This window comes from Vidua chalybeata, chromosome 2, assembly GCF_026979565.1.
Source record: "Vidua chalybeata isolate OUT-0048 chromosome 2, bVidCha1 merged haplotype, whole genome shotgun sequence".
NCBI classification, from domain to species: Eukaryota; Metazoa; Chordata; class Aves; order Passeriformes; family Viduidae; genus Vidua; species Vidua chalybeata.
In genome coordinates, this window is record NC_071531.1 from 40,357,370 (window position 1) to 40,382,468 (window position 25,099).

Below are 25,099 nucleotides of genomic sequence, written 5' to 3' on the forward strand. Positions count from 1 at the left end.
TAAATAAAGTCATCACTGTACACTGATTCACAGAGCTTCTTTCTTTTTCAGGTTTTTTTTTTTTTTTTCATATATCTTAAGCAGCTTTATTACAAGATGGCAGCCTCAATTAAAACAGGATGAAGAGACATAGGGCTAACTTCACCTTGTCTAGTTATTTGCCACCAGACAAAATGAATATAAAACTGCCACTATTCTGTTACAATACACTTTCAAAACTTTTGTACCCACAAGTCTCGAGCAGCACACTTTCCAGCTGCAATCTTATAATTAATCTTTAAAAACAAATCCATCATTATATTTTGTCCTTAATAAAATCACATAAAATAAATAAAGTCACATAAAATGCAAATTCTTAACCAAAGTTATCTATTGCCTGTTAATTTGGTTTCCAAATTAAACAGTTGCTAATGCTGAAATAACTAGAAATATCTCCTCATTGTTTCAGTTCTAAAGAAATTACTGAAGAACTTCAAGTTCACTTCTGTTTTGCCACAGATCATTGAGAATTTCACAATATGTTTCAGAAAATCCCAGAGTAGCAAAGGATCCCAAAATATTTGCAGAGAACAAAGCAGTCTGGCATTAGACTGCTGTCAGCTGATGGACCATAAAAGCCACACAGGTGAGAAGCAGCTGATTATTTGAGAAGAGGTTGGAAAAGGATGATTTTCATCTGTCAGGTGAAATATACTATATGCTATATAATATTATATTATAATACAATATGTAATAAAAGATATTGTCTCTTCCTGAAAATCAAAGCTCAAAAATGCATGGGAAAAATACTCAGATATAAAGTGAAGGCCCACAGAAAAATGTACTAGGAGGAAGAAGCAAGGGGAAAAAGAATGTTCTGCTCAAAAAAACCCAGATAGTATACTGCCATCACAAAGAAAATCAATTTTCTGTATTTGATTAAAAAATAAATTTGTGTAAATCTCTCATCAGAAACCAGAAATGAATCATTTAGCAGATGATTTCTACATACTCATAGGTGGAGGGCATTTCCTTTATTTTCTTTTTGCCAAGACAGATTAAGGATGACATGGGAGGAGGGTGTCAGTACTGCTGCCTCTTCACAGGCTCAGTTCAGGAATCACTTTGGAAACTACAAAGAGTTGGTGGTATCCTGAGTTTCCTTAGCAGAAATCAATGGCATGTCCTACTTAAATTTCTTACTTCAGGTGAAATATCCTGTATGTTCCTTCAGTAAGTGTCCTGATGTACCTCCATAGTGAAGCACTGCCTGTGCAGGAAGGCGAATGCGATGCTCACTGCAGAAATAATGCTGAATTTTTCCACATTCAGAAAGGGCTTATTCAATGTCTACATTAAGCCTACTCAACCACTAATTCCAGCTTGGAGATCCATTAGGATGTAAAGCTTTTTCACACAGACAAAAAAGTAAAGTTATGCCCTCATTCAGGGAGGTAGATGGGAAATGAGGAAACTACAGGGAAAGGCAAGAAAATATAGTTTTTTTGTTGTTGTTTTTTTTTTTTTTTTTTTTTAATCAGGTAAAAATAAAAGAAGAAGTAAAAAATTCAAAAGATCTTTTACATCAACTTTCTTCTGTTAAGAAAGATTCAGGACAACTTCAGTAAAACAAAGAAGTCCCACACACCTTCTGGAAACCCTCTGCAGTTGTAGGTTACAATGATGAAAAAAATGGTGAAACGAGGTTAGTGTAGACCTGGTTCCATCCTGCCATACTGGATGGATATTACCATAATTATTTATGACATATTGCAAGAGCACGCTAGGAAAAATTACTTAAAAATTAATTTTAATGTACCTTTAGATACAAAAGAGTCACATCACAAAGACAAATTGACATCCCAGGTTAATAATGTTCTTCTAATGTAAAACCCAAATGCATGTCCCTTTACATCCTGTTCAGCATTCAGCATTATTTTTTGTGAGGAGTGGGGATGGGTTTGTTTTGGTTTGGTTTTTCCCTCTTAAATACAGTCATCCAATCTAAAGCTTTAATGTAAAACTTACATGGATGTTTATAATTGTGCTGGAAATAAAATAGCTAGAGCCGTTTAGCTCAGTCTAGCATGAGGAAAGATGGCTAGGGGTAAAACAGCAGTCTCGGCTTTCCTGGAGCACTGACAGACACAACAAACACTAAGGGTCAACTTCCCCTTTTCACATGACATCGTGCCATTAAAATCTGCACAAAAACCTATTTGCAATCTATTAGGAAACCATAAGGTTTCTTTCAAAGTTTTTAAATATTATTTTAAAAGTGTTTCTCTGCAAGTGCAATAATTCATGGCACTGCCCACAGAACCGGTCCAACACAGAAGGCTGGTTATCAGTCTGATAGAACATGAGCCTGTAGTGGTCAAAGAGAAGTAAATCTCTACACATTTCATTTTTACACACTGAATTGTCCAATCACATCCTATCTACTAAAAAAAAAAAAAAAAAAACCCAACCCAAAGTCATATCTTCACTGATAATCATTCCTTCATGCACTTTTTGGCTTTAGATACCATGGTTACAGATACAGGCATTGGAGGAGGCGTCCTTTTCTTTCAGTCCCACTCAGAGTTTCATAGCATTGTCTATTAAAAACACAGTGAACCTTTAACTGAACACAGTTCAGAAACAGCAGGTGAGCAGTAAGATAGAAAAGTGTTCATGGTGCTTCAGTCAAGGGGACCAGACAATCTGGAAGAATAATGCTTTGGAGATCTTCACATCCAACAAGGTTCTTACAAGGAAGAAAGAAGGTCTTCATTTGAAAAGACACATGGATTTTAGAGGCTGTCAGAGTCATGCCAGTCTCACCATACAGACTGGATCTGTAACTGCTTCTAGCTCCTCAGCACACCTCATGCTATAGATTGAACAAAAATGTAGGCATTCTCAAAAGAAGAATGTAACCTCTCGGACTACCACATGCACTAGTCAAGAATATGCAATCACTAGAAAAATAAAAAGGATTTTAAAGGAAAGCAACTGGATTTCTGTATTTTAAGAAACAGACAATTCATAATACAACTATCCTTTCACTGACTGTGTGCTATGTGGATTAAGTCCTATAAAAGAATGAAAACACAGGAAAGTCACAGAAGTAAGCTGTTATTTTTTTCCATTACATAAGAAAATGAATATGAGTATTTTTCATGTTGTTCCAAATAGGCATTTATTTTTCTCATTAGCAGGATAAATTAAGTTATACAGTTTGATAACTGTCAAGTAGTTAATTTGTTTTCATAAGTTTATACAAAATTTCAGCATGATCAAATACCATTTATTTGTAACTAATGATTCAGGAAGCCTCTGTTGCGAGATCCTTTCAACAAGTCTGTTTTGGGCATGCTAATGACAAGTATTGTCCTATTCTTTTAATCTCTGCAGCATCATTCCCAGAAATTTGTATTGAACACCTTAATATTTTTCCAGAGATACAAGCTAAGGAGTACTGAAATCACTTAAATGACACACTGAAGTCAGCATGTCGGTTCTTGGTACAAACATCCCACCTTCCTCCATTTCAGGGCTCTGAGAGCCCATCAGGTTCACCAGCACTTGTCATTTTCTGTTCCTTAAAGCACAAACAGCTTTCTACACAGGAGACTCCCAACAAAGCAAAGCAAATACACAAAACCAATCAAGCAAACAGTCCCATCGTGTAAGAGTCTATCTGCTGGGCTTGGAGGGAATTTGCACTCAGATTCCTTTTCTTCACTTTTAGGAGTGGGAAAGCAGGAACCAGGTGCAAGGAAACAAAAAGGAAAATTGCTGCTTATATCTAAATGCACAGACCTTGAGGAAACGTCACAGGAAACTCTCCTATTTTTTGTCACAAAACTTACCACATGGGGAAATTTCCTCAAATGCCCTTTTCTAGGGGCAAATTGAGAATCTCAGCCCGTATTTCTACCCACACACATACCCAATGTATAACTGCTTCTAGTTTTCATTAAGGTCCAAGTTGCGTGGCTACTGCAAAACAAAAATGCATATTCATTACTGACCAAGCAGAGGTAATCTGTGCTTGAGGGTAAGTGACAGACACCATCTCATGACAACAAGCAGGTTTGCATCGATCACAGCTGGATTATTGGGTGGGAAGACAGATATCTTGTGTGCTATCACTCCTACAAATCAGATCCCTTACAGTCCCTAACTTTTTCCATCAGATTAATTTGTTTTCTCAGACCTGAAACTTACTGGGATGATCCTTCTTATTATACACCAAGAAAAAGATGGTGCAAGGGTGGAACACCACAGGTTTTCAGAAGCCTTCCTTAATACCCACACTCTTCTTAACAATGGACTTGTTCCTTGTGTCCTTTCTTTGTTCCTTTCCAAACAAGCAGTGGCAGTATAATAAACTGCAAGTTTTGCAAAGTGGTGAACAGAAGCAGTTACAGAGTCTTAAAAATACTAAAATAAAATAATAATAATTAAAAAACCCACAGAGTAATATGGCTTGCAGTTGCCAGCTAAGAAGGCCACATGGGAAATCAACTCCTGCATTTTCCAGCAAACAGGTTCACCCCACACTTTAGCACCTCCCTAATAACTCTATTTATGAAAAGTCAAAACTAAAACCCAAAAAAACCCACAGGGAACAGACCCAAAGATACAGCTTGAGAAGTTCTCAAAAGTGAGGTAATTAGTCATGGACAAGCTGAAAAAAATCTTTAGTGGTAAACTTTTAATTAGCACATTTAAAAAAACCTCAAGCCTCTCTTTGGAAATACACGTTGAGACTCACTTTCTCAGAGTAAAACATACTATAAATGCATAAAATGCATTTGAATCACTCTTCCATTTCATCGTTTTATTTTCAGAAGTTGTGTACATGAACATGCGTTGATGTCCCAATAGCCTGATGTTTTGGCAAGAACTTTGCTTTTCTGCCTGCCTGCCTGCTTAAAAGCCAGGCTGTCAAGATGATGCAGCATTTCAGCGCTAAGTCTGGTGCTTCTTATTTAAATAATTTACTACTAAGATCCTCTGGTACATGTCCTCCTTGTGCTCCTCTTGCTTTTTCTGAGACTCATGTGGCAGATGGTTCAAATGGCGTGACACACGCTTGGTGTAGAGAAGGAAAGTGACAAGTCGGATGGGGCTTTGAGCAGTCTGGTCTGACGGAAGGTGTCCCTGTCTGCAGCAGGGTGCTGGGAACTAGAAGACCTCTAAGGTTCCTTCCAACTCAAACATTCTATGAAACCATTGCTGGATCCCTGGACACGGCCCCCCAGGGCTGAATCTCATGGGTTGAGGAGAGCCATGTCTCAATATTAAGTTGTGTGGGTGTGGATGACTTGATGTACTTTGTGGTACCTTTCCTCTGGTATTTCTCAGACCCTTTCTTGCTCACGCACTAGGAGAAACTAGGACTCTGGTAAAACAGAAGTAGAGAAACTGAGCTGCAAGTCCATATTTTTTCCTTTTCTTCTTTTTTTTTAAAACTGTTTTCATTCTTTTGAAATTCTCCTTCAACATTTTCTTCTTTAATGGAAGATTTTCAGTCTTAGACCCAGAAAAAGGAATTTGAAAATGACCAAATGAATCATTCTCATATGAAAGCTGACCGTTAGCAACAAAATTTTAAGCAAATGCATTATATTGTATTTTGGCTAAATTTGTGTGCATGCTGCACAAATCACCTAAAAGAGATTTCTGTTTCTCACAGTCCCATGTTCATTGATCTGGATTTCTCTGAAACATCAAGATTTCCAAAACAATTCACAAACAAACAAACAAACAAACAAAAGGAAAGACATTGGTTCAGGCTTGTATTGTACTTTCTGTGTTGTCACCTACCAAAAAAATATTGAAAATATTATCAAGAGTCTCTACACAAGCAATATGTTGAAATGTGAAGGAGTCAGTGGAGTACAGAATTATCTAACCCCAGGGCATGGGATATTTATTTTGCCAACCTCTGTGAGTTTATTTCTGTGTTAACACTGTATTAACAAAACCTTTGCGGTACACTGCCCTGGAAAGTAAAATACTTCAGGGAATTGGTATCATTTTGCTCCACCAAGCATTTACATTAATTTTGCATTATGCATGCAACCCCACACTTTCCCATTTACTAGTTACAGAGCAAACTTTAACTGAAGTCAATAATACACATTAATAGCCTCCAACTGTATGTTTACTAGGATATCCTCAAGTACTCAATGCATAGCAAGAATAGCATGATCATTTCACAAACCATTTCATCTGAATGTGAGGATGTGTGTATCTCCCTGCTATTAGAAGAGCAAGTCTACAATACCAATAGCTAACATTACACTGAGAGGACATTCTTTGTTTTCTAAATCTTCTCAGCTCTCAAATGCTGGAAGGCATTGTGGGACTAACTGGATCGTATTCTTCCATGAAGAATATCACCCAGTGGAAGAAAAGGTGATGTTACTTTGGTTTTTTACCTTTTTTTTTCTTTGATGGAAAGGCAAGGCTCCCCTGTTAAGCAACCTTTGCCAGAGACTAATTCACTGGAAAATTGCTTTTCTGGTCCTAGCTCTTTTTTCTCTTGAATAGCATCTGATTGTCTCCACTGGCAGTTTAATATACACACCTGACAGACATGGACAAGAATTACTTTGTCTTTTCTGATTTCAAATTACATGTATTAATTAGCGTTCTGATTGCTATTTTCAATATTTGAAGTATATTTTTCTAATACTATAACTATCCCAAATCATTATCAGAAATGTAAAATTTGTCAATGCACATTTTCTTCCAGCTTAGTTATGATTCTCTAAGGCCTTTATGCAGCCAATCACTGGGATAAGAAAGAGCTCCAAATAAAGAACCTAACAGCTGAGTGGAAAAAAGTTCTTTCAATTACTCTAGGAAAAAATGGTCAATTTCTTTGGATGACCAGAGGTGGGCAGGTACCAAATAACAGAAAAGTCTTTCCCAAATAATAACCAAATAACTGAGAGAAGAAATTTTGTTATGTGGTAAAGTCTGTTATTTTTTAAAAAAACCTTATAACCAAAGTGACTGTGTGTTAAAATGCACTTCAGATGGAATCACCAGCATGAATAGCTTACCTCTTAAATAACAAGGAAGCATCTAAATATGAGCAGCTGAATAGAAGTTACCTTAATAAATTTGCTTCAGTGACAGCACTTAAATTATCACTGAAAAAAAAATTAAAATAAAAAAGTTCCTTTAGTGCAACTGATGTGCTGTCTCTTTCAATGAAATTTTCATTTGCCAGTCATTATCATTTTGGTGGAAGACTAAATTATTTGCTGCTTGTCAGTGAGGGGCAGAGTGTAGACAAAATGTAAGAAGTTGACAAGTTAGATGATAGAAATGAATAAAATTTATGTTCTTATGAACCTAATGGCAAGTAATTATCTCTGAACTGGCAGTACAAATGTGCTTTTTCATCATGAATATCTGACGTGCATTAGAAATTTCCAGAAGACATATTATTTATACAGTAAAGCAACAGAGTGGAAAACTTGTTAAATATATGTCTTCTGCACCCAGCATTTAATAGAAAAGTTTAATTGAGTGGTGAACCTTTTAGAAATTTTTTATGCCATGTTAAAAGGCAGGTGGTAAAAAAATCCCAAAAAACACCCCATAAGTCCCTAAGTCAACATTCTAATTTTGGTTTTTTGTTTGGTTTTTTTTTTTAACATTTATCAGAATCCCAGATATGGCTGTATTGTATGTTCTGGTCACAACCTGCAGCATTAACAAAGCTGGCTATAAGAGGATGAGTGTGTATGTGTGTCTGTACACTACAACAGACACAATATCACAAAGTACAGCACCTCCTAACACCAGTATTGAACTGTAAGTGGGCAGCCAGAAAGTTGCATATATCAGAATTATGGTGGACTGTGCTGCTGTTGTTCTTTCTCATGTGCTAACGTACACTTACACTCCCAGCACAGAAGTCTTGATTCATACTTTTTCTAATCCAGGATAGGGGCTGTGCCTCATTTGGATGCACGGTGCTCTAGTCAGCATTTTGTACATGACCGTATACCTCGATTAGCAAACAATATTTGGATCCTGCTAGAAAGACAGAATGTTTAATTTCCTTGCAGACGGTACAACATTATTCATCCCTTAAGTACTTAAGTGGTTCACTAATAATTTATCCTCACAATATTCCTGAAAGATGAACAGCTGGTATTATCCAAACTTACAGATAAGAAAACAAAGCACAGGAAAATCAAGGTCAAACATACCCATTAAAAGGAGATGCCTATTATGAGCATCTAAAGTCAGGCCACTGCTGAATACACAGCACAACATGGCTACAGCTGCAAACATTCATGAGCAACTGGAAGGAGCCATCAGAGGAAAGCACAGTGAGCTCTTCCTTTTCTGAGTGAATATTTTGCCATTAGATGTTTCATTTAGCAGATCTGTATAAAAGGAAATAGTTTTCATACTTAGAAACATCAAGAATTCTTAACACGCCTTGTGCGTTAGTGCTGAAAAATTAAATGCATGTGTCTTGGAAGTTTTAAGAAGCAAATGAGGCCTACTCACTATATTTGGTTTCAAAGTACTTTTACAGGAACTAAGTATTTTGAAGTTACGTAGGAGTACTACAAGTTCAACCTGTACAAAAATTATCTCAACGAACATCTTATATACAAGTGGGCAGGATTTGCTAACTGACTTTTAGAGCTGATAAATCTAAAAGTGATGAAGCAAGTGTGTCTGATACTTCAAAAGTGTTATTTTTGTATAATTATACTTCATAAAAGCCCTTGAGCACAGCCTTGTAACAGAACAATGCAGAACAGGACAAACAGTCCTCCACAAAACTGACAATTCGGAGTGAATATAAAAAGCTACATTGGGCAGATTGCCTTGTGCTTTTCAACAACACTGTACTGAATACTTCCTTCCCAGGAGGAAGGAGGTAGGTGGGATTTGAGAAAATAGCACTCTCAAAGGATGACAATTACTCTCACAGGTACTATCCCAATGTTCTCATCCCCAGAAGAAGCCCCTGTTCTGTGGATATTCTCAGCTCAGTCAGAGAAAAGAGAAAGGTTTTCTAACCAGGCAAGAGCCTGGGAAGCAGTTGGGAAAGAATGTAAATAATTCTCTAATCTATCTTGTTATTCACATTGTTTATAGATATGTTCTGCTACTGTGCGTCATTCACTGCCCACCAATGGTGTGGGATGTTTTTACTCTAAGACCAATGAAATTAATCTGCACGATGTTCTCTATATATAGAGTGGTGCATTTGAAATAAAGAGAGAGTTCATTTTCTTTGCCTTCTGATCTGGAGTTTTTTGTTCCCGTCCTGCTCAACAGCGTCACTGTTCTCTCTCATAAGTGATTCTCTCTAGGTGCCATCCAGGCACCTAAGAAGAGGGTATAGCAGTATAGCCTGCTTGGATTTCCTCCCTGTTTAATACAGCTCCCCATGACAGGTAACATTAGCCTCAGGACACAGAAGTGTCTTATTATTAAGTTGGCACCTCAGAGAGTACAAACAATGGAAGGAGCTCAGTTAAATGAAAATCAACTTAGCTGAAGTTTTCTGTCAACAAAGAAGAAAATTCGTTTTTTTGCAGTATTTGTCTTCACTGTCTGTCCCATTATCAAAATTTGTCAAATTCTGCTTGAGAATATCAAACTCTATACTACAGCAGTCCTGACAACTTCAGTATTGAAAGGGAATAATTTCAAAAAGTAGAACCCCCTCAGAGCTTGCTTCCTGAGGCTGGTACTCCGAATGAATTTTCCATTTCATCAGATGAGAAACACAGTACTCTGAGCAAGTTTGCTTTCACTGCATTATTTCATGATTTACAGAAAAGGCATTTTATTGACAACAAAATTACAATATTTATGTCTTTGACCCATATAAGGCTACATGTTATTATCTGACATCCATCAAAGGCCAACAGGTATCAAGTAACGTTAACTTATATTACTTGTGTGTGACAGAGGACAGTGCCAGCAAATATTACAGGACAACAGCATTAGTGCACAAACACATCCTTTTGCTCATAGAAAAGCTAAATATAATGTTTCCTAACCAAAACCATCTAAGAGATCAGTCTGTACTTAACACACAACCTAGACTGCAAATTCTTTGCTGTGTTTGTTGTATGTGGGCTTTTCCCCACCAGCATGAGGAGCTCTTTGCTCAGTCTTATACAAAGCATCTGACACTGTCTCCCCACAACATCCTTGTCTCTAAATTGGAGAGACATGGACTTCACACACAAGCCCCTTGGCAAATAAGGAATTGGCCGGATAGTTGCACTAAAAGAGTTGCAGTCAATGGCTCCGTGTCCAAGTGGAGACCAATGAAGATAGGTGTTCCTCAGGGGTCTGTTTGGGACTTTTTAACAGTACTGTTTGGGTACAGTTTAACACCTTTTTTAGTGACCTGGACAGTTGAACTTGAGTGCAAGTTTGCCAGTGATACCAAGCTGTGTGGTGAGGTCAACATGCTGGAGGCAAGAGAGGGACCTTAGGCTTAGGAGATGTCTGTGTGAAACTCATGAAGTTCAATGAGGCCAAAGTCCTTCACATGGGTCAGGGCCATTCCAAGCACAAATGCAGACTGGGTGGCAAAGGGCTTGAGAGAAGCCCTGAGGAGAAGGACTTGGGGTGTTGGTGGATGAAAAACTGGACACGACCTGTCAGTGTGTGCTCACAGCCCAGAAAGCCAACAACAAAGAAATGCGATCACCACGTCAAGGGAGGGGATTCTGTCCTTTCCCCTGCTCTTGTGAGACTCCACCTGGAGTGCTGCATCCAGCTCTAAGACCCTCAAGGTAAGACCACCATGGACCTGTTGAAGCAAGTCCAGAGGAAGGCCATGAAGATGATCAGAGGGCTGGAGCACCTCTCCTATGAAGACAGGCTGAGAGACTTGGGGTTGTTCAGCCTGGGAAAAAGAAGGCTCCAGGAAGACTTTAAGACAGTCTTCCACTACCTAAAGGGGGCCTCTGCAAGAGAGCTGGACAGGTTTTTTTTTAAAAAGCATGTAGTGACTGCACAAGGAGGAATGGCTTTAAACTGAAAGAGGGCAGGTGTAGATCAGGTATTAGGAAAAAAAAAAATTTTACTGTCAGGGTGGCGAGGCACTGGAGCAGATTTCAAAGAGAAGTTGTGGATCCCTGGAAGTGTTCAAGGTCAAGCTGGATGGGGTAGGAGGACTGGAACTAGATGACATTTAAGGACCCTTCCAACCCAAACCATCCTATGATTCTATGATTTACTAAAAGAAAATTGTATAAATTCAGTTTGCTGGAGGTTTACAGCCTTCTTGGCTACTCCTGAACGGAGAGCAATTGGCAAAGAATTTAAGATACATGAAAGTTAACCTAGAGGAAGGAAAAGGAAAAGGAAAAGGAAAAGGAAAAGGAAAAGGAAAAGGAAAAGGAAAAGGAAAAGGAAAAGGAAAAGGAAAAGGAAAAGGAAAAGGAAATTCCTTCAAATCAACAAATAAAACCCAAGAAAAAAATCCACACAAGAACAGCAAAGGCAGTATTTTCATTCCATCAATTTCTGAAAAAAAACCCAAAAAACCAGTAATTTAAACCACACATTCGTGGGCTTCTCAGGAGGACTACCAGGATGGGAAAAAATGTAAAAATGCTGAAGCAACTGCCTGAAGTCAGTTACTGAGTTAACTACCTGAAGTGACAGCACCCGGGTTTTCCCCCGTGCATATAGCAAAAAAAAAAAAAGCCAAAGAAAGTTAATTTTCTGAAGTTATAACACTTTATTGATTAAAAAAAAAATCACCTTGGGTGTTCTAATAATAAAGTTTTCAGTTAAAAAGTAAAGACCTCATGCCTGCTAATAAGTGTAGGAATATGGACAAAAGGAATATTTGAGCTGGACATCAAAAATGAATCCTCAGTCTCTGAGAAGTGAAAGGTTCCCTCAAGGTTTCTATTACTGTTTCTCAGCAGGTCTACACATGCAGTAGCAATTTGGTGCTCACAAGCAAAAATACTGAAGGTTTAAGGTCAGTCTCTACTGTCCTAGTAGGAGAGAGAAGATAAAGCACTGAACAGCAGCTATCTTCAGTTATCTAGGATTATACGAAACTGAAGGATCTCTTTTTATTTCAAACCCATGCTGGGTAAATCGGGTTAGCTGTTAAATCAGAAGACTCTGTTACATACCTTTCAGCAGATACATCATTACAGCTGCCACTGCAATTGTTTTCTTCTATTTTCTTCAGAAACCATAGGCAACTGTACAATTTTAGAAATTTCCTCTATTACATACAGATACCTGCAAATGTCTCTTCCCTCTATCTGATTTGAAGGACAATAGATAAACTCTCTTATTCAATGAATACGTGACACTTTCACATTTTCCTTTATCTTCAAATTTCTATTTTTACCCTTACCCCCAATTTCTAAAAAAATGTGCAGTAAGGTCACACCTGTTTCCCTTAAAATATTTCAAAGTCACTACTTTTACTCCGTATTTTGAGCACAGTACTTCCAACTACATCTGTACATTTGGTATTTACTAAGTCAGTCTGTGAAGATGGACAGAGACGTGTCAATTTATCCCTATCATCTCTTACATCCAGGCGAGGATGGACACAAAATGCCCTCTGGAAAGGCCATCCACTTAGACTTTCCTATCCTGCATATCCACATTTGGCAGGATCAGTCCTGTCCATCATTGTTGCACCAGAATACTGATATGGAGGTCTTGTACAAGAGCTTTTTGGACTTACCCTGCCAGTGTCCAAGTCATTACCTGCCTCTCAGTGAGTCACTGCCCCATGCCCATCCATCTCATTCATTTTTATCTACTAAACTACTACCTGACCCCAGCATAAGCCACATTTTCATTCTGCCTAAGGACTCACCCTGCCATTTCTCTCTGGAGCACTTTCTCCCTGGCTGACCTTTATGCAGGGAAGCAAAGTGCAATCAAAGCCTTTAAACAGCATCCCCACTTTCCTTCAATTCTTCACGAAAACACATCTTTTGTGGTCTTCTGCAAAGCAAAACACCCTTGCACTAATGAGGCCACTGGTTACTCAGGACTACTCAGTAACTACTCAGGACTACTGATTTATCCCTGCAGTTTTTCCCACATTACCCTCATAAACAAGAAACTCTGCTGTCATCAGGCTTCCTGAAGCAACTAAGAAAATGCATTTTGTTTACCTGTTGAATCCCTCCATAATCCTAAAATTGAAGCTCTCTGGTTGGTTTAAATTTTATTTGTAAATACAGCCGACGTGATTGTATAAACCTCAGGCTACAATGTACATTATTACAAATAATAATTTGTAATAATTTGTGTTGCAGCCTCCTGCTCCTGGGTAATAAAACTGATTTCTTTTGAAAGAGAAAAACTATAGCATTTCTCAATTCTCTGAAAAACTCAAAGGATTATCAGAGAATGAGAACATTTTGGTAAAAGCATTAGCAAACCATGCCTAGTGTTGCCACCACTTTTACAATTTCCCTGGAACTTCAGTAATTCTTTTAAAGACTCCTTTTGGAGTTAAAATAATTTGCAGTGATCTTTCTTTTCACATGAAACAAAGAGCTAAGTACCAATTTAGCTCACTAAAGCTTAATCATTAAGGTAAGGTGACTAATTTAGCACTAAAACCACCTCCAAAGTGTCTTTTGCATCTCAGTTACCTAATCATGAAGGGGCCTATATTCCTCTGTTGACTAGAAGGGAAGTCTAAGCAATTGCATCACTAACACAGGTACTAGCACCAAGTCAGTCAAAGCAAGGTGAGTATATGCCTCATGCTTGTGTCATCAAGCTTGAACCCAAGGTTTATGTGTTTCATAAATAAGAGGCAACTAAAATCTCAGCATTAACCACTAAAAAAAAATCCTTTCATTTTAGAGGCCAAGTAATAGCTTCAGACCCTACTCTGTGATCACCAATTTACCACATTTGGGAGAAAAATAGTAAGTCCCAGTGCTTTTGCAAAATAGTGTAATAGGATAATTTAAGACTGAGGATACAAGCTGGAGACACACTCTGTCTCCACTTCAGCAGAGCACAACACAGTTCAGCAGGCTAAGGCAGATGAAGAATGGAATCTCTGAGAGCTCTTGTTTTGATGTGAAGCTGAGCTCATTATAACATGCCTGAAAAGTCCCAGTTCCTAAGCAGAATTCTAGCCTGGGCTTGTCACTTATTTACATCAATTGAGCCCTTTGGCCTATTCCTTTCTCTGTGTATTTTATTTTATCACACACAGGGAGTAGTCGCTGACCTCATTTGGACTACACTTTCCTCTCAATTGACTTTGAAGAAAAACTATATCAGCATCAATAGGCAAATTTACTGGTATCCACCCAAGCATGACAAAAGGTAAGAGCTCATGTTCCCCTGCCCCAGCATTCATCAAAGCCAGAGAGACACACACAAAAGAAAGGGCACACTCCAGTGACACACACCCAGTGATGGGAAGCCTGCCACAGTATCAGCCCAGTGCTTCTCAGTCACAGTACGTGGCAGTCACACAGGCTGCTTAGCTTAACCCCTGGAAAGCTGCTGATTTGCTGTAATGCATATTTAACAGCCACAGTCACTTTGAGAAACAAATTTTGTCCAGTTGGGCAGCTAGGTTAATAATGCCCACCTTTTCTCTTTGGCTGGCAAAAAATTAATTTGATGAACATTATCAGTATTCAAACACTTGCTTAATTTCAGAAGGGAAAAATACAAATATTTCATATTATTTCTATTTTTTAGTAAAAAAAAAAAAAGACTAGAAACTAGAATGTAGAAAGATCAGAAGGGAGAAATAATAGAATAGAATAGAAGGAGAAAGTGCTGAGTCTGTTGGTTCAACACAAGCATTACTATTTTGGGGATTCTTCTTATCTGATTGAAGATTCAGAGAAGCTCCCTTTTTCATCTTTTCTTTTGCACTGGCAGAGGTGATAAAGGAATGAAGTGGGGGAAAAAAAGATTACCCTGCACTGTTAAGCACACTACTGACTTTGCAGGAGAAAAAGGAAAAACTGTCACCTAAAATTGGGTGTCCTGCTCAGAAGCAAAGCCTCTGATGTGTGCCACCCTGCAGAACCAAAGAACAGACCTAGTCAGATAACTCTGCGGAGCGCCGCTCATTAAAGGGAACCATCTTGGAACAGGTGGAGAAAGAACAGGCAGAAAGAACAGAACAGTCAGAGCAGCCCAGGCAGCAACAGAAAAAAAGCCACTTCTGTGACTTGCAAAAGAAGAGATTTCTTCTTCCTCCCCTTCCCAAATTTAGTAAATTTGTAGAAGAAAAAACAACAATTGGATAAAGGGGAGAACCGAACAGTAATTTAATGTATGACAGGGAATCAAAAACTCAAGACAAGGCAAGTCATGAACTAAAAGATGTAATGGAAGAACTGTGCTGGATTAGGCATTTCTGTGCCTGGTGGGCTTGTTCAGCATTTGAATCTGCTGAAACACGTTCAGTATTTTTGGAGGGGCTGTGGGATTGAGCCGGGCTACCCTTCAGCCGGTTCAGGCTAAGATGTGTGGCCTCAAAAGGGTTCATACCAGCATAGCTCAGGGGAATGAATGAGCAGAAACTGCTTTTTTTAATTGGTAGAGCTTCCTGAGACAGTATGTACTCTGCATAGAGAATGTTCTGTTTCTGCAGCTGACAATGGCAATTTCAGACAAGAAACAGTGAGGATGTGGGTGCTTAATGGCAAAATGTTGGTTCTGCAGACTTCAAGTTAAGCTGCTTCGTAGCATGGCAATTTTAACTTCATCTATTTAACACTGTTCCTAACACCTTGAAATTTTACATACTACAAAACCTGCAATTTTTGTTTCCTGCCATGCTTTTAAACCAATATGCATTAAGGGAGTGCTCTGTAACACTTGGGCAATGACTTTCCGACACCACATCTGTGTGTCCCTCTGCAGCATGCCTGTAGAAGTCACACAGACCAATTCCATGCAGAGATCCTGGCACGAGCCCACTTGTATTCCTAAAAAGCAGTGTATGTTCCTCATGCATTAACCACCCACTACTGTGTCCTTTTATTTCCTTTCATGTCACATGCTTGACACGCCTGGCCAGCTCTAATGATGCATGGGATGGTGGAGCAGGGAGGAGGCTGTGGAATTCCTTGGCACTGTACTGACAGGAGCCTTTCTGGGAAGCATGAGCTCATGCTACACCCTTGCATCCAGAGCTTTCTGTCACATGGCTGTCACTGTATCTCACTGTATGGACTGATAAACTGGGACTTCATGAATTACAGAACTTTGATGTGGTATTTCTGGAAAATCATGAGATCTGCCACTTGATCCTGTTGACCCCCTCACCACTGTAATTTTCATTTCTAGTTTTTTACAAAGCACCAACTAGCAAATGCTAGGAAACATACTGTTGTTGACTAAAATGTCATGCTTAACCCCATCCAGGAGAGCACCCAGCAGAAATGCCTTGAAAAGCAATCAGCCCAGCTCCAAAAGCACATCTGGAACAGCATGGTGCTGCATCCTTGTGAGTAAGCAGAGATGAGGCCTGCAGAGACCACCTGTGATTTCCCTTGGTTTGTTTTTGTCCATCAATCCATCTACCTCTTAAACTGGCAAATCACTTATTTCATAACGACCACCACTATCAGAATGCATGTCAGTGTTCAGATGGAGGGGACATAAAATGGTAAAAATTATGGTGAGATGAGAACACATTTCTGGTTCTGAGAGGACAGACTTAGGTAGCTATTTTGTGTGATTTACATCACACTCTTCTTGGTTTCATAGCCATGTGAAGCGAAAGGAAAGGATGAGTGTTTGTTCCAAATTCATGGACAGATCTAAAATTAAAAGCCTAAAGTAAGACTGCAGCACCAGAGCTGACCATAAAAAAGCATGCCTGGGGGATGGTGTGCCCAATGTTCTCATGCTTCCAGTTATGGTAGTATCCCGACACCATTATCAGCTACAACTAGAACCCACTTGAACCCACCCAAGGGAATAGCCCAGTGAATTCTCTAGTTTATCACCTTATCTCTCAATAGATGGCAATCTACTGGGACCACACCACTGCCTGACCCACAGCTCCCATCTCTCAGCACGCTTCCCAACAACTGCATAGGGGTTTACGCCACCCAGGAAAACGGGACACTGCGGAGCTCCAAACTGCACTTCACTGCACCAAATGATAAACACATGCATGTGTATTCCATATATTATAATTTTTCTAGATTTTTCAAAACTATATTGCTTGACCCTATCCTCTGGTGATACCCATAATTGCAAAAATCTCAAGTGTACACTTCAGCTGTCTTTGTCTGTTGCTGAGTTTTTTGGGGTTAATGTTTCTATAACACCATAGAAGTTGATGTGTAGGACCAGGTGCTCACACAAGCCTCAAGAAGAACTGTTTTATTCACTGACTGAGGAAATTGTACCTGATGTGTGTCAGGACAGGGTCCTATCTGTGTTCCAGGTGGTAACACCTGAATTCTCTGCCTCGGGAGAAGAAAGTAAATAATCCACCATCCTAAGCTGCTCTTCAATATGCAGAAAGCTGGTTGCTTATATAACCCTCAGTAACTGAGAAGCCCTTCATTTGTCCATCTAAGTAAGCTTTTATTCTCAGAGCATTCCTCACCCATCTATCTCTAAGTGTGACACAACAAGCTACAGCTCGCTGCTTTGCATGTTACCAGAGCACAAAGACCCTGGGACATTTCCTGCACCATTTTTTGATCAGAGGAAAAGACTTTTTTGTCTCTTTTAGATTTAGCAATCATCCCAGGTATCAGGTTGACCCAAATCAGTTGCAGCAACAAGACCATCTAAACTTATGCCTGACACAGCACAAGTCAAATCAAGGGTGTAATTCTGAGCGATGCTCACTATGGCATGGTGCAGTGCTGGTCAGCAACTGACTTGTAAATTGACCATAGGTCTGTAGATCAAATCAAACATTTAATTATCTTGTATTTTGCATGAAATCATTACATCTCCTATAATCACCACCTGTAAAATTACTGTAGGGATAGGGAACTTTATAACCATCCCTGAGGCAGCCAAGCATTTTATTCTGCCTCCTTGGTATCATTCATGTCTTACATTCCCATTAAGCAGCCAGGTCTGACACCTGTCTCTTTAACCCACTCCCATGGATAACCACATACATCTGCATGTAAATGATTAACACTCCCCTCTCGTGAAGCCACACATCTTTGCGCTCCAGTGAGAATAACTGCTTAATACTATTGCAAATAATAAAATGTGTCATTCAATCCTTGTAATAAAAGCTTAAACTCCAATGTGAGGTGACGTGGGTGTAAGTCAACATCAGCAATTTGGACTCGAAGGCAGTTTAACGCTATTCATAGGTTCAAAGATGAGTAAATCTTCTCTTCTGGCTCCTATACTCTACCATCATCCCAGTAATCAGACTTCTGCTAACAATAACCTACTCGAACCCCACAGGGATCATTCTTCTTTGTCTACTTTCTCCTCTTAATTTTGGCACATAAATTACACTAGCTTTGGTTGACAGGGAAAAATGCAAAGCTGATGTGTAGAACCATGTAAATAACCCATGTATAATAGCTTCTAAAAAGTTTACTTCTTCAGTCATCTTTACTGTTTGGCACATGTAACCTCACAAAGGAGTACAATATTCCAGAAGACATTTACCAGTGAACTCTTATCCAACTGTAGTGTATCTGTACTTTCATTTTTTAGCACAGTGAAGGTTTCTAACATACATTCAGACAAGTGTTGTGCCCTCTGCCATAGACTTCCCTGAATAACTGAGCTCCAGAGGTGAATGCTTCTCTTAACTGTATCCTACCATGAGATACTAACATAAGCAAGGGAGAAATCCTGAGGAAACATAGATACTGTTTTAAATTGGGCTGGTATTATTTAGTTGGAAAACAGTTTTTCATTGTATTTCTTCATTCTCATAGGATAGTAGGATTTGTTTCTAGTTCTAAAAATCTATTCATAGATCCATGATGCATGTCCTTCCCTTCTTCCACTAGAATGATATGTTCTTAAACTGAGCTCATACTGTATTTTATGCTTCACAACTGCTGCTAGAAATGTTCTTGCTCTTTTCCCAAGATCAAGCAAGCCTTTGCTAGAGGGAATGCTTACAGGTGCAAAGAAACCAGATCTCCTGCCCTCAAAGTGCTCCTAATTCTGGGTGCAGGAGCAGTGACATACGGCTCTTGCACCTTTGTGATGCCATTTTTTAAAGAAGAAAACTACAATAATCAAATCAAACTGGTAAATTTACTGAAACAACAATAGGAAAGGACATTCAGAAAGATAGGTGAGTATCGCCTTACAGGGAGGAAGTGCCATACCAAAGCATTTCAAGTGTTATCCAACTACTCCTTACACAGACCTTTTTGTGAAAACAGTCTCATTGCCTGCAGTTTATCAGCCTTGCCCAACCTACCCAAAAGGTGATCTAAGGGCTCATATGCCATTTCCATGGGAGATGGGACATTAAAATAAAATATATTCCAGCTCTTTGATTCCCATTGATTTTGTGGGTAATACAATAACCAGAATGAGATAGCTGAAACCAATAAAAACTGATTTATAGCATTAAAGGCATTCTTTATAGCACTTATTTATGGTACATTACATCTGAAATCCAATTTCACAGGCTGCTGTTTGAAACTTTCTGTTCAATCATAAATACACTACATACAGCATAGCTCAGTGCCACAGAGTCAGATTACACAAATGCCTATGTTCCCAGAAGGAACTGCATTTCTGCTGTAAATGAGTTTGACAGTAATTTTTCCCAACCAACTTCGAACCAAAAAGTTCCAGGCAGCAGTCAATAAATTTAGAATATATGGTTACTCCTTTAGTCAAAATAAACAACCATTTATTAATGTATTTCAGTTATTGAAAAGGCATTAACAGAAATCACAGAAAACAAACTTGGCATATGTTGCATGATAAACTACTGAATACCTTTAACTATTGTAGCAGGGACACTGTTTTAAAGGCACACACTAGCAGACATGTGTTCCACTCCCATTAATGGGGATGAGAATGCTACAATCCTTCTCGTCTAATTTTCAAAGAGTGAAAAAAAAGGAGACCCCTCAGTGTATCTCAAAGCTGCTCACTTCAAAGGAACATACCACATTCAGGTCACTTACTATAATCACTGTCAAGAAAAGGGCAAAAAATCAGATCTGACTTTTACAGAGACACTGTCATTTGAATCTGGAGCAAGTTCTTATTTATTTGAAAAGACTTTTCCCTGAAAGTTAAATCACTGCAAACTATGTATGTCAGGCTTTACACAAATCTAAGTTGAAAGATGTTTTCTCTCTGTCTCTGATATGAAGGCAGACTTTGTCTTTGCGTGATGTTTCCTTTCTTGGTTATAAAAGATTATTTTTAAAGATGGAATTACATTGACACGTTACAAAACAGAGTACCTGTAGTGTTAGTAACTAAAAAACTAATTGATAAAAAAAATCATATTGTGCCACATGACGTTTTGCTCCTCTAGAGACCCAACTCCACGGAGAAATAGAGAGACAAAATTGTATCTCCAAACATACAGGAGTACTTCTGACCTTTGACTCTTCAGCTATAAAGCCACAGACTCCTGCAGGGAATAGAAAATATATCAATACTGTAGAAGCAGACAGTGGCTGGAGACCTAGTGGGAGCAACAAAAAAATGTTGACTGGTATATGTTTTGGGGGTAGGGAGGGGAGGACAGAAAAGGAGAACTCAAATCCCAGGTTTCCAGCTGAGAGCAGACCTGACCTGACACATGTACTTTACTCAAACTTCTACAGGAAGCAGAAGGGAGGGAAGGACACTTTCAGTAAGGAAACTTGAGACTGCAAAGTATTAATAATTTAATATCCTGACTTGCACCTCCAGAACACCAATTCAAATCTGATCCATGTCAGTGGTGACCCAAACTTATTAAAATGGCCTGCATGTTGAAACAATCTGATAGACTTAATTGGTTTCTAGTGTATGTGAAATAAAGCTGGCCACCACCTTTGACAGTCGTAGCAAACTTTACAATGGTTGAAGGCAACAGATGAGAAAAACTCCCCCAGAAGGGTCTCCCCCCTCCAATGCACACTAAACAGCTCCCAGGAGAGACACTCCCTCGTACCATAAACAAAAGGAACCTACGTTGCATTAAAGCACTGTAAAAATATACCAATGAGAATTCATCAGTGTTTGGTATTTTTCCAAAGAGCAATTACTGTATAACATGGATATTTATTTAGTTTTGTTTTGTTTTGGGTGGTTTTACCACTGAAAGAAAGGTTTGGCCAATAAAACCACATCTTGAGCGAGACTACACATTTGGCTGACGTGGATATGAGCAACCATTTGACATCTTGTATTCTTCTAGATTATAACCCACATCCTACAGCTGCAGCATAGTGGACCCAAGGATAAAAAGGGGCAGAATGGAAAAGAACTGCAGATTCCATAATCCAGGTCCTGGTCACGGGCAGAAAAACCTTCTGTTTTTCTTGACATAATTTAAAATGACTTATACCTGAGAAAATACATAACTTTACACCATCTTAGAAAGCTTCTGGACCTAAAACACAGACTTTGGAGCCTTGTGGAAAACAACATTTACATACATTTCACTGAAATGAAAAAGATATCATAACACCTATTCTGAGTTTTAATGAAATAAAATTAATTAGCCTTGATCACAAACTATTTACATACAAATTGAGATCTCACTTCAAGACAAGACATATCTAAGTCTGTATTTCCAATTTTAATGATGTCTCCAAACCAAAGCCCCTTCCATAGTCTTCCTGCATAAAATAAGCAGAACAGCTACAGAAATTATTTTTTCAATTTTTCAGCAACCCAGAGTTTTGCTTACAATGCAGTTTAATTTGTAAAAGAATTTATGATGAGTCTGCTCAGCATATTAAATGCAGCATGCTAGTACTTTGATGACCTTTTCCATGGAAAAATGTCTCCACCCAATCCACGAAACAAAAAACCCTACAAATCCTGTGATCTGTCTTAAGGGCAAAATAATAGGGGTAGTAAAATTTTGCAAATTACAGAAAACATTTAAGTTAGTTGATCAAAATTTAAAAAAGGCCTGAGGTCACTAGAAATACTTCATTTAAATAAGTGTACAATATTAAACATATTGCATACAATGCAGAAAGCTTAGAAAAGTACTTAGAACACTCGTATTTCTGAATTCTTCACTAAACCATTCTAATGGGAAAAGAGTGAAATTTATATTGGATAGTTCACTGACAAGTCCCACTTTATATAGAAGTTCAGTTAAGATGATGGAATGAATTGGAAAATTAATTAAAACAATAAATCTATATTTTATGTTATAGATTGCAAACATGTTCAGTTCCAGTAAAGTACACTCTTTGAAAAAGAATATAGAAGCATCAGAGGGATCCAAAATTACAGTGATAATGGTAAAAGACATGAGAATATTATTTAAGCAGATAATTTACTAAAACAATAAATTATGTTATATTTTTATGCTTTTCCTGTAAGACAAGATGAAATTCAAAAATAATACATTTAAGTCTAATTAAAGGATCTTGAAAAAAAAGATTAAATACAATACATTCCCACAAGATAAAGAGCAATCTAGGCTGCTATAAACACAAAAATACAATCCAAAACCACTATGGAGTATGATAATTCCTTGAAATTACCCAAATGCCTTTTTGTTATTTTCTGTTAAATGAAATGCATAGCTCCTTACACATGCAGAAAGTGACAAATGTAATGCTGGCACAGCTGTAATGTTTCACATGGACACACAGCTTTTCTCTGGATACCTGAATAGGAAATTAATAGCATAACAGACACCAAAGTTAACACCTCACGAAATCTAGCTCTACTTGCTTAACCAAAGGAAAGCAACAAAGAATTGCAAAATGGAGTCAGCTGCAGCAGAAATTCAAATTCCACTGTCCTGCCTATGGATGGGTGGACAACAGGGCACACTAAACCTCTTCAGCAAATCCTTAGTCTCCAAAATAAGGGCATTTCCCTGGAAACACAAGTGTTTTCTCTGTTTATCCTTTGTGTTCACTGTTATCAGGCTTCAGAAAACTTACTAAAAAAAGGCAGAAAAATAACAGAAATGGAACCAAGTCTGGATAAAACCTCTTGAGTTCTCAGATTCCGTTTCCTTACATAACAGTTACTTCTCCCATGCCTCATCTCATGAATGGATCATGCTCTGTTTCAATAACAGCCAAGAGGGCAATTAGACGTACAACAGCTGTACAGCCCAGGATAGATGTCAAAGATGTTCTGTATGTGAAAACAGAATATCTATGTGAAATCTGTATGTGAAAACTTCTCACAAGAGAAGTTCAAAGATGAAGAAAAGAGGCACATTGTACATTTTACACTGAAGAATGGCACATAAATCTCAGAGCACGTTACCTAGAATCCCACCTAACCGCAGAGATGTCGGAAGTCTTGACAACACTGCAAAAGGAGGGCCAGCATCTAATTCTCTGTCCCACCAGTAGCTCCATTTTCTTCTGTGTTTATCCCACCCAGTCCAGACTGGACAAAGCAAAATGATTTTTGTGGGGATTTTCAAAGCACCTGAAAAGGCTCTGCTGCAATAAACAACAACAGGGCTTTATAGCAAGAAACTGAGTAGGCAGGTGAATGCCACGGCAGGCAGGTGAATGACAGGCAGCCACGGGGCCACACTGGAGAGGGCCAAGTCTGCTCAGGCAGTGTCAGAGAACTGCAGGGAAGAGGAAGATGAACCATGTGCCTTTTTGGCCACAACACTGTCTGAGAGCAGTTCCTACAGTAAACTATCCTCAAGCAAGGTGAACCCATACTCAATAAAACCATCTGCCTCTAGGAATGTGATGCATACCCCAGGAATGCCTCCCTCTGGAAAAGACAACACGTGACTGCTACAATGACGATCATCAAAACTGGATGCCTTAGAAACGGGACAAAAGGTGGAGAGATGGTCCAGGGCCAGCACGAGAAGGGCATCAAAACCATTGGGAGGAACACTTTTACATCTCTTGTGTCAGAGTTACACAGTCTAAAAATCCTCTGGGGCTGCAAGAAGGAAAGGGGCACAGACTCCAAAATGGCCCCACAGTGCCCTCCTGCTTCAGAGTCTGAGACAGCTGGAGTCTGACAAGCCATCACTGGCAAAAACCCAGCCCAAACCTTTTCACTGTTATTTGGTTCCAGCTTTCAGGGAAATCTAAAATGTACATTTTCCCCAAGTTCTAAAAGACGACTAAAAGACCTTTACCAATGTTTTCCCACTGGTATGTGGAGGAAAGTCTGAAAATCATAGTAATAAAAGTAAACAGCACTCACCACTTCAACCTGAATTGACAGTACTTTGACCCCCCATAAAAAGACCTGTCTTGCATTAAGGTAGAAGTATAAGGAAAGAAGGGAGAATGCACTAAAAAGCAAATTTAAAATAGTATCCTAAATGCTCCAGAGCTATTTTTGATGCATATTATACATTTTCCTAATTTTTCCTTTTCATTAGTCTCAGTTCAATACTGTGCAATCTACTATAATTCAGGGAATTAAAAAATGTCAGTCTCAGCAAATCAGGGTTAAGATTTAATAGAATAATGTTGAAGCACACAATAAACAATTATAATTATTAAAGCAAACTAGACTTTATATTTCATTTTCATTTATTTCACATCTAAAGACTTTATTATGTTTTATTTACTAGTGCATTAGACTGAAAAATTTGTAAGGCACTTTGAATTATTGATGGGACTTAAGTTTTCCAGTGTGCTCATCATATTTCTGGCCTCATAATTGAAAGCCTAGAGGTTCTGAACTTGTTCATGTAACTCCTATCCAGCTGTTAGAAAGAGAAAAGAAGGGAGACTCCTCAGATCAGCCACCATCATGCAACACAGAATCATCACAGAATCATCATAGAATCAGAGAATGGTTTGGGTTGGAAGGGACTTTAAAGATCATCTAGTTTCAACTTCCCTGACATGGCCAGGGACACCTTCCACTAGAGCAGGTCACTCAGAGCCCCATCTTGCCTGGCCTTTCCAGGGATAGGGCATCTACCTATATGAGACAGGGAAGTTTAACCTTGATTTTACAGTCTAAAATT

General features: G+C 38.7%; 1 protein-coding gene and 1 long non-coding RNA gene across 3 annotated transcripts in view; one reads left to right on the top strand and one right to left on the bottom strand.

Moving 5' to 3' along the window:
* Positions 1–25,099, bottom strand: part of HS6ST3 (heparan sulfate 6-O-sulfotransferase 3) — a 273,417-nt gene that overhangs the window by 96,240 nt on the left and 152,078 nt on the right. Inside the window, exon 2 of one of the 2 annotated variants that reach the window (XM_053935495.1) lies at positions 8,225–8,237. The exons of the other annotated variant lie outside the window; for it this stretch is intronic. Coding sequence (XP_053791470.1) covers positions 8,225–8,237 — 13 coding nt within the window. The remainder of the gene's footprint in view (positions 1–8,224; positions 8,238–25,099) is intronic. 2 annotated transcript variants of the gene reach the window in all.
* LOC128784172 (uncharacterized) lies at positions 14,144–17,130 on the top strand. Its single transcript, XR_008429392.1, has 3 exons — positions 14,144–14,322; positions 16,390–16,471; positions 16,992–17,130. It is a non-coding gene; the product is annotated as an uncharacterized LOC128784172 (long non-coding RNA).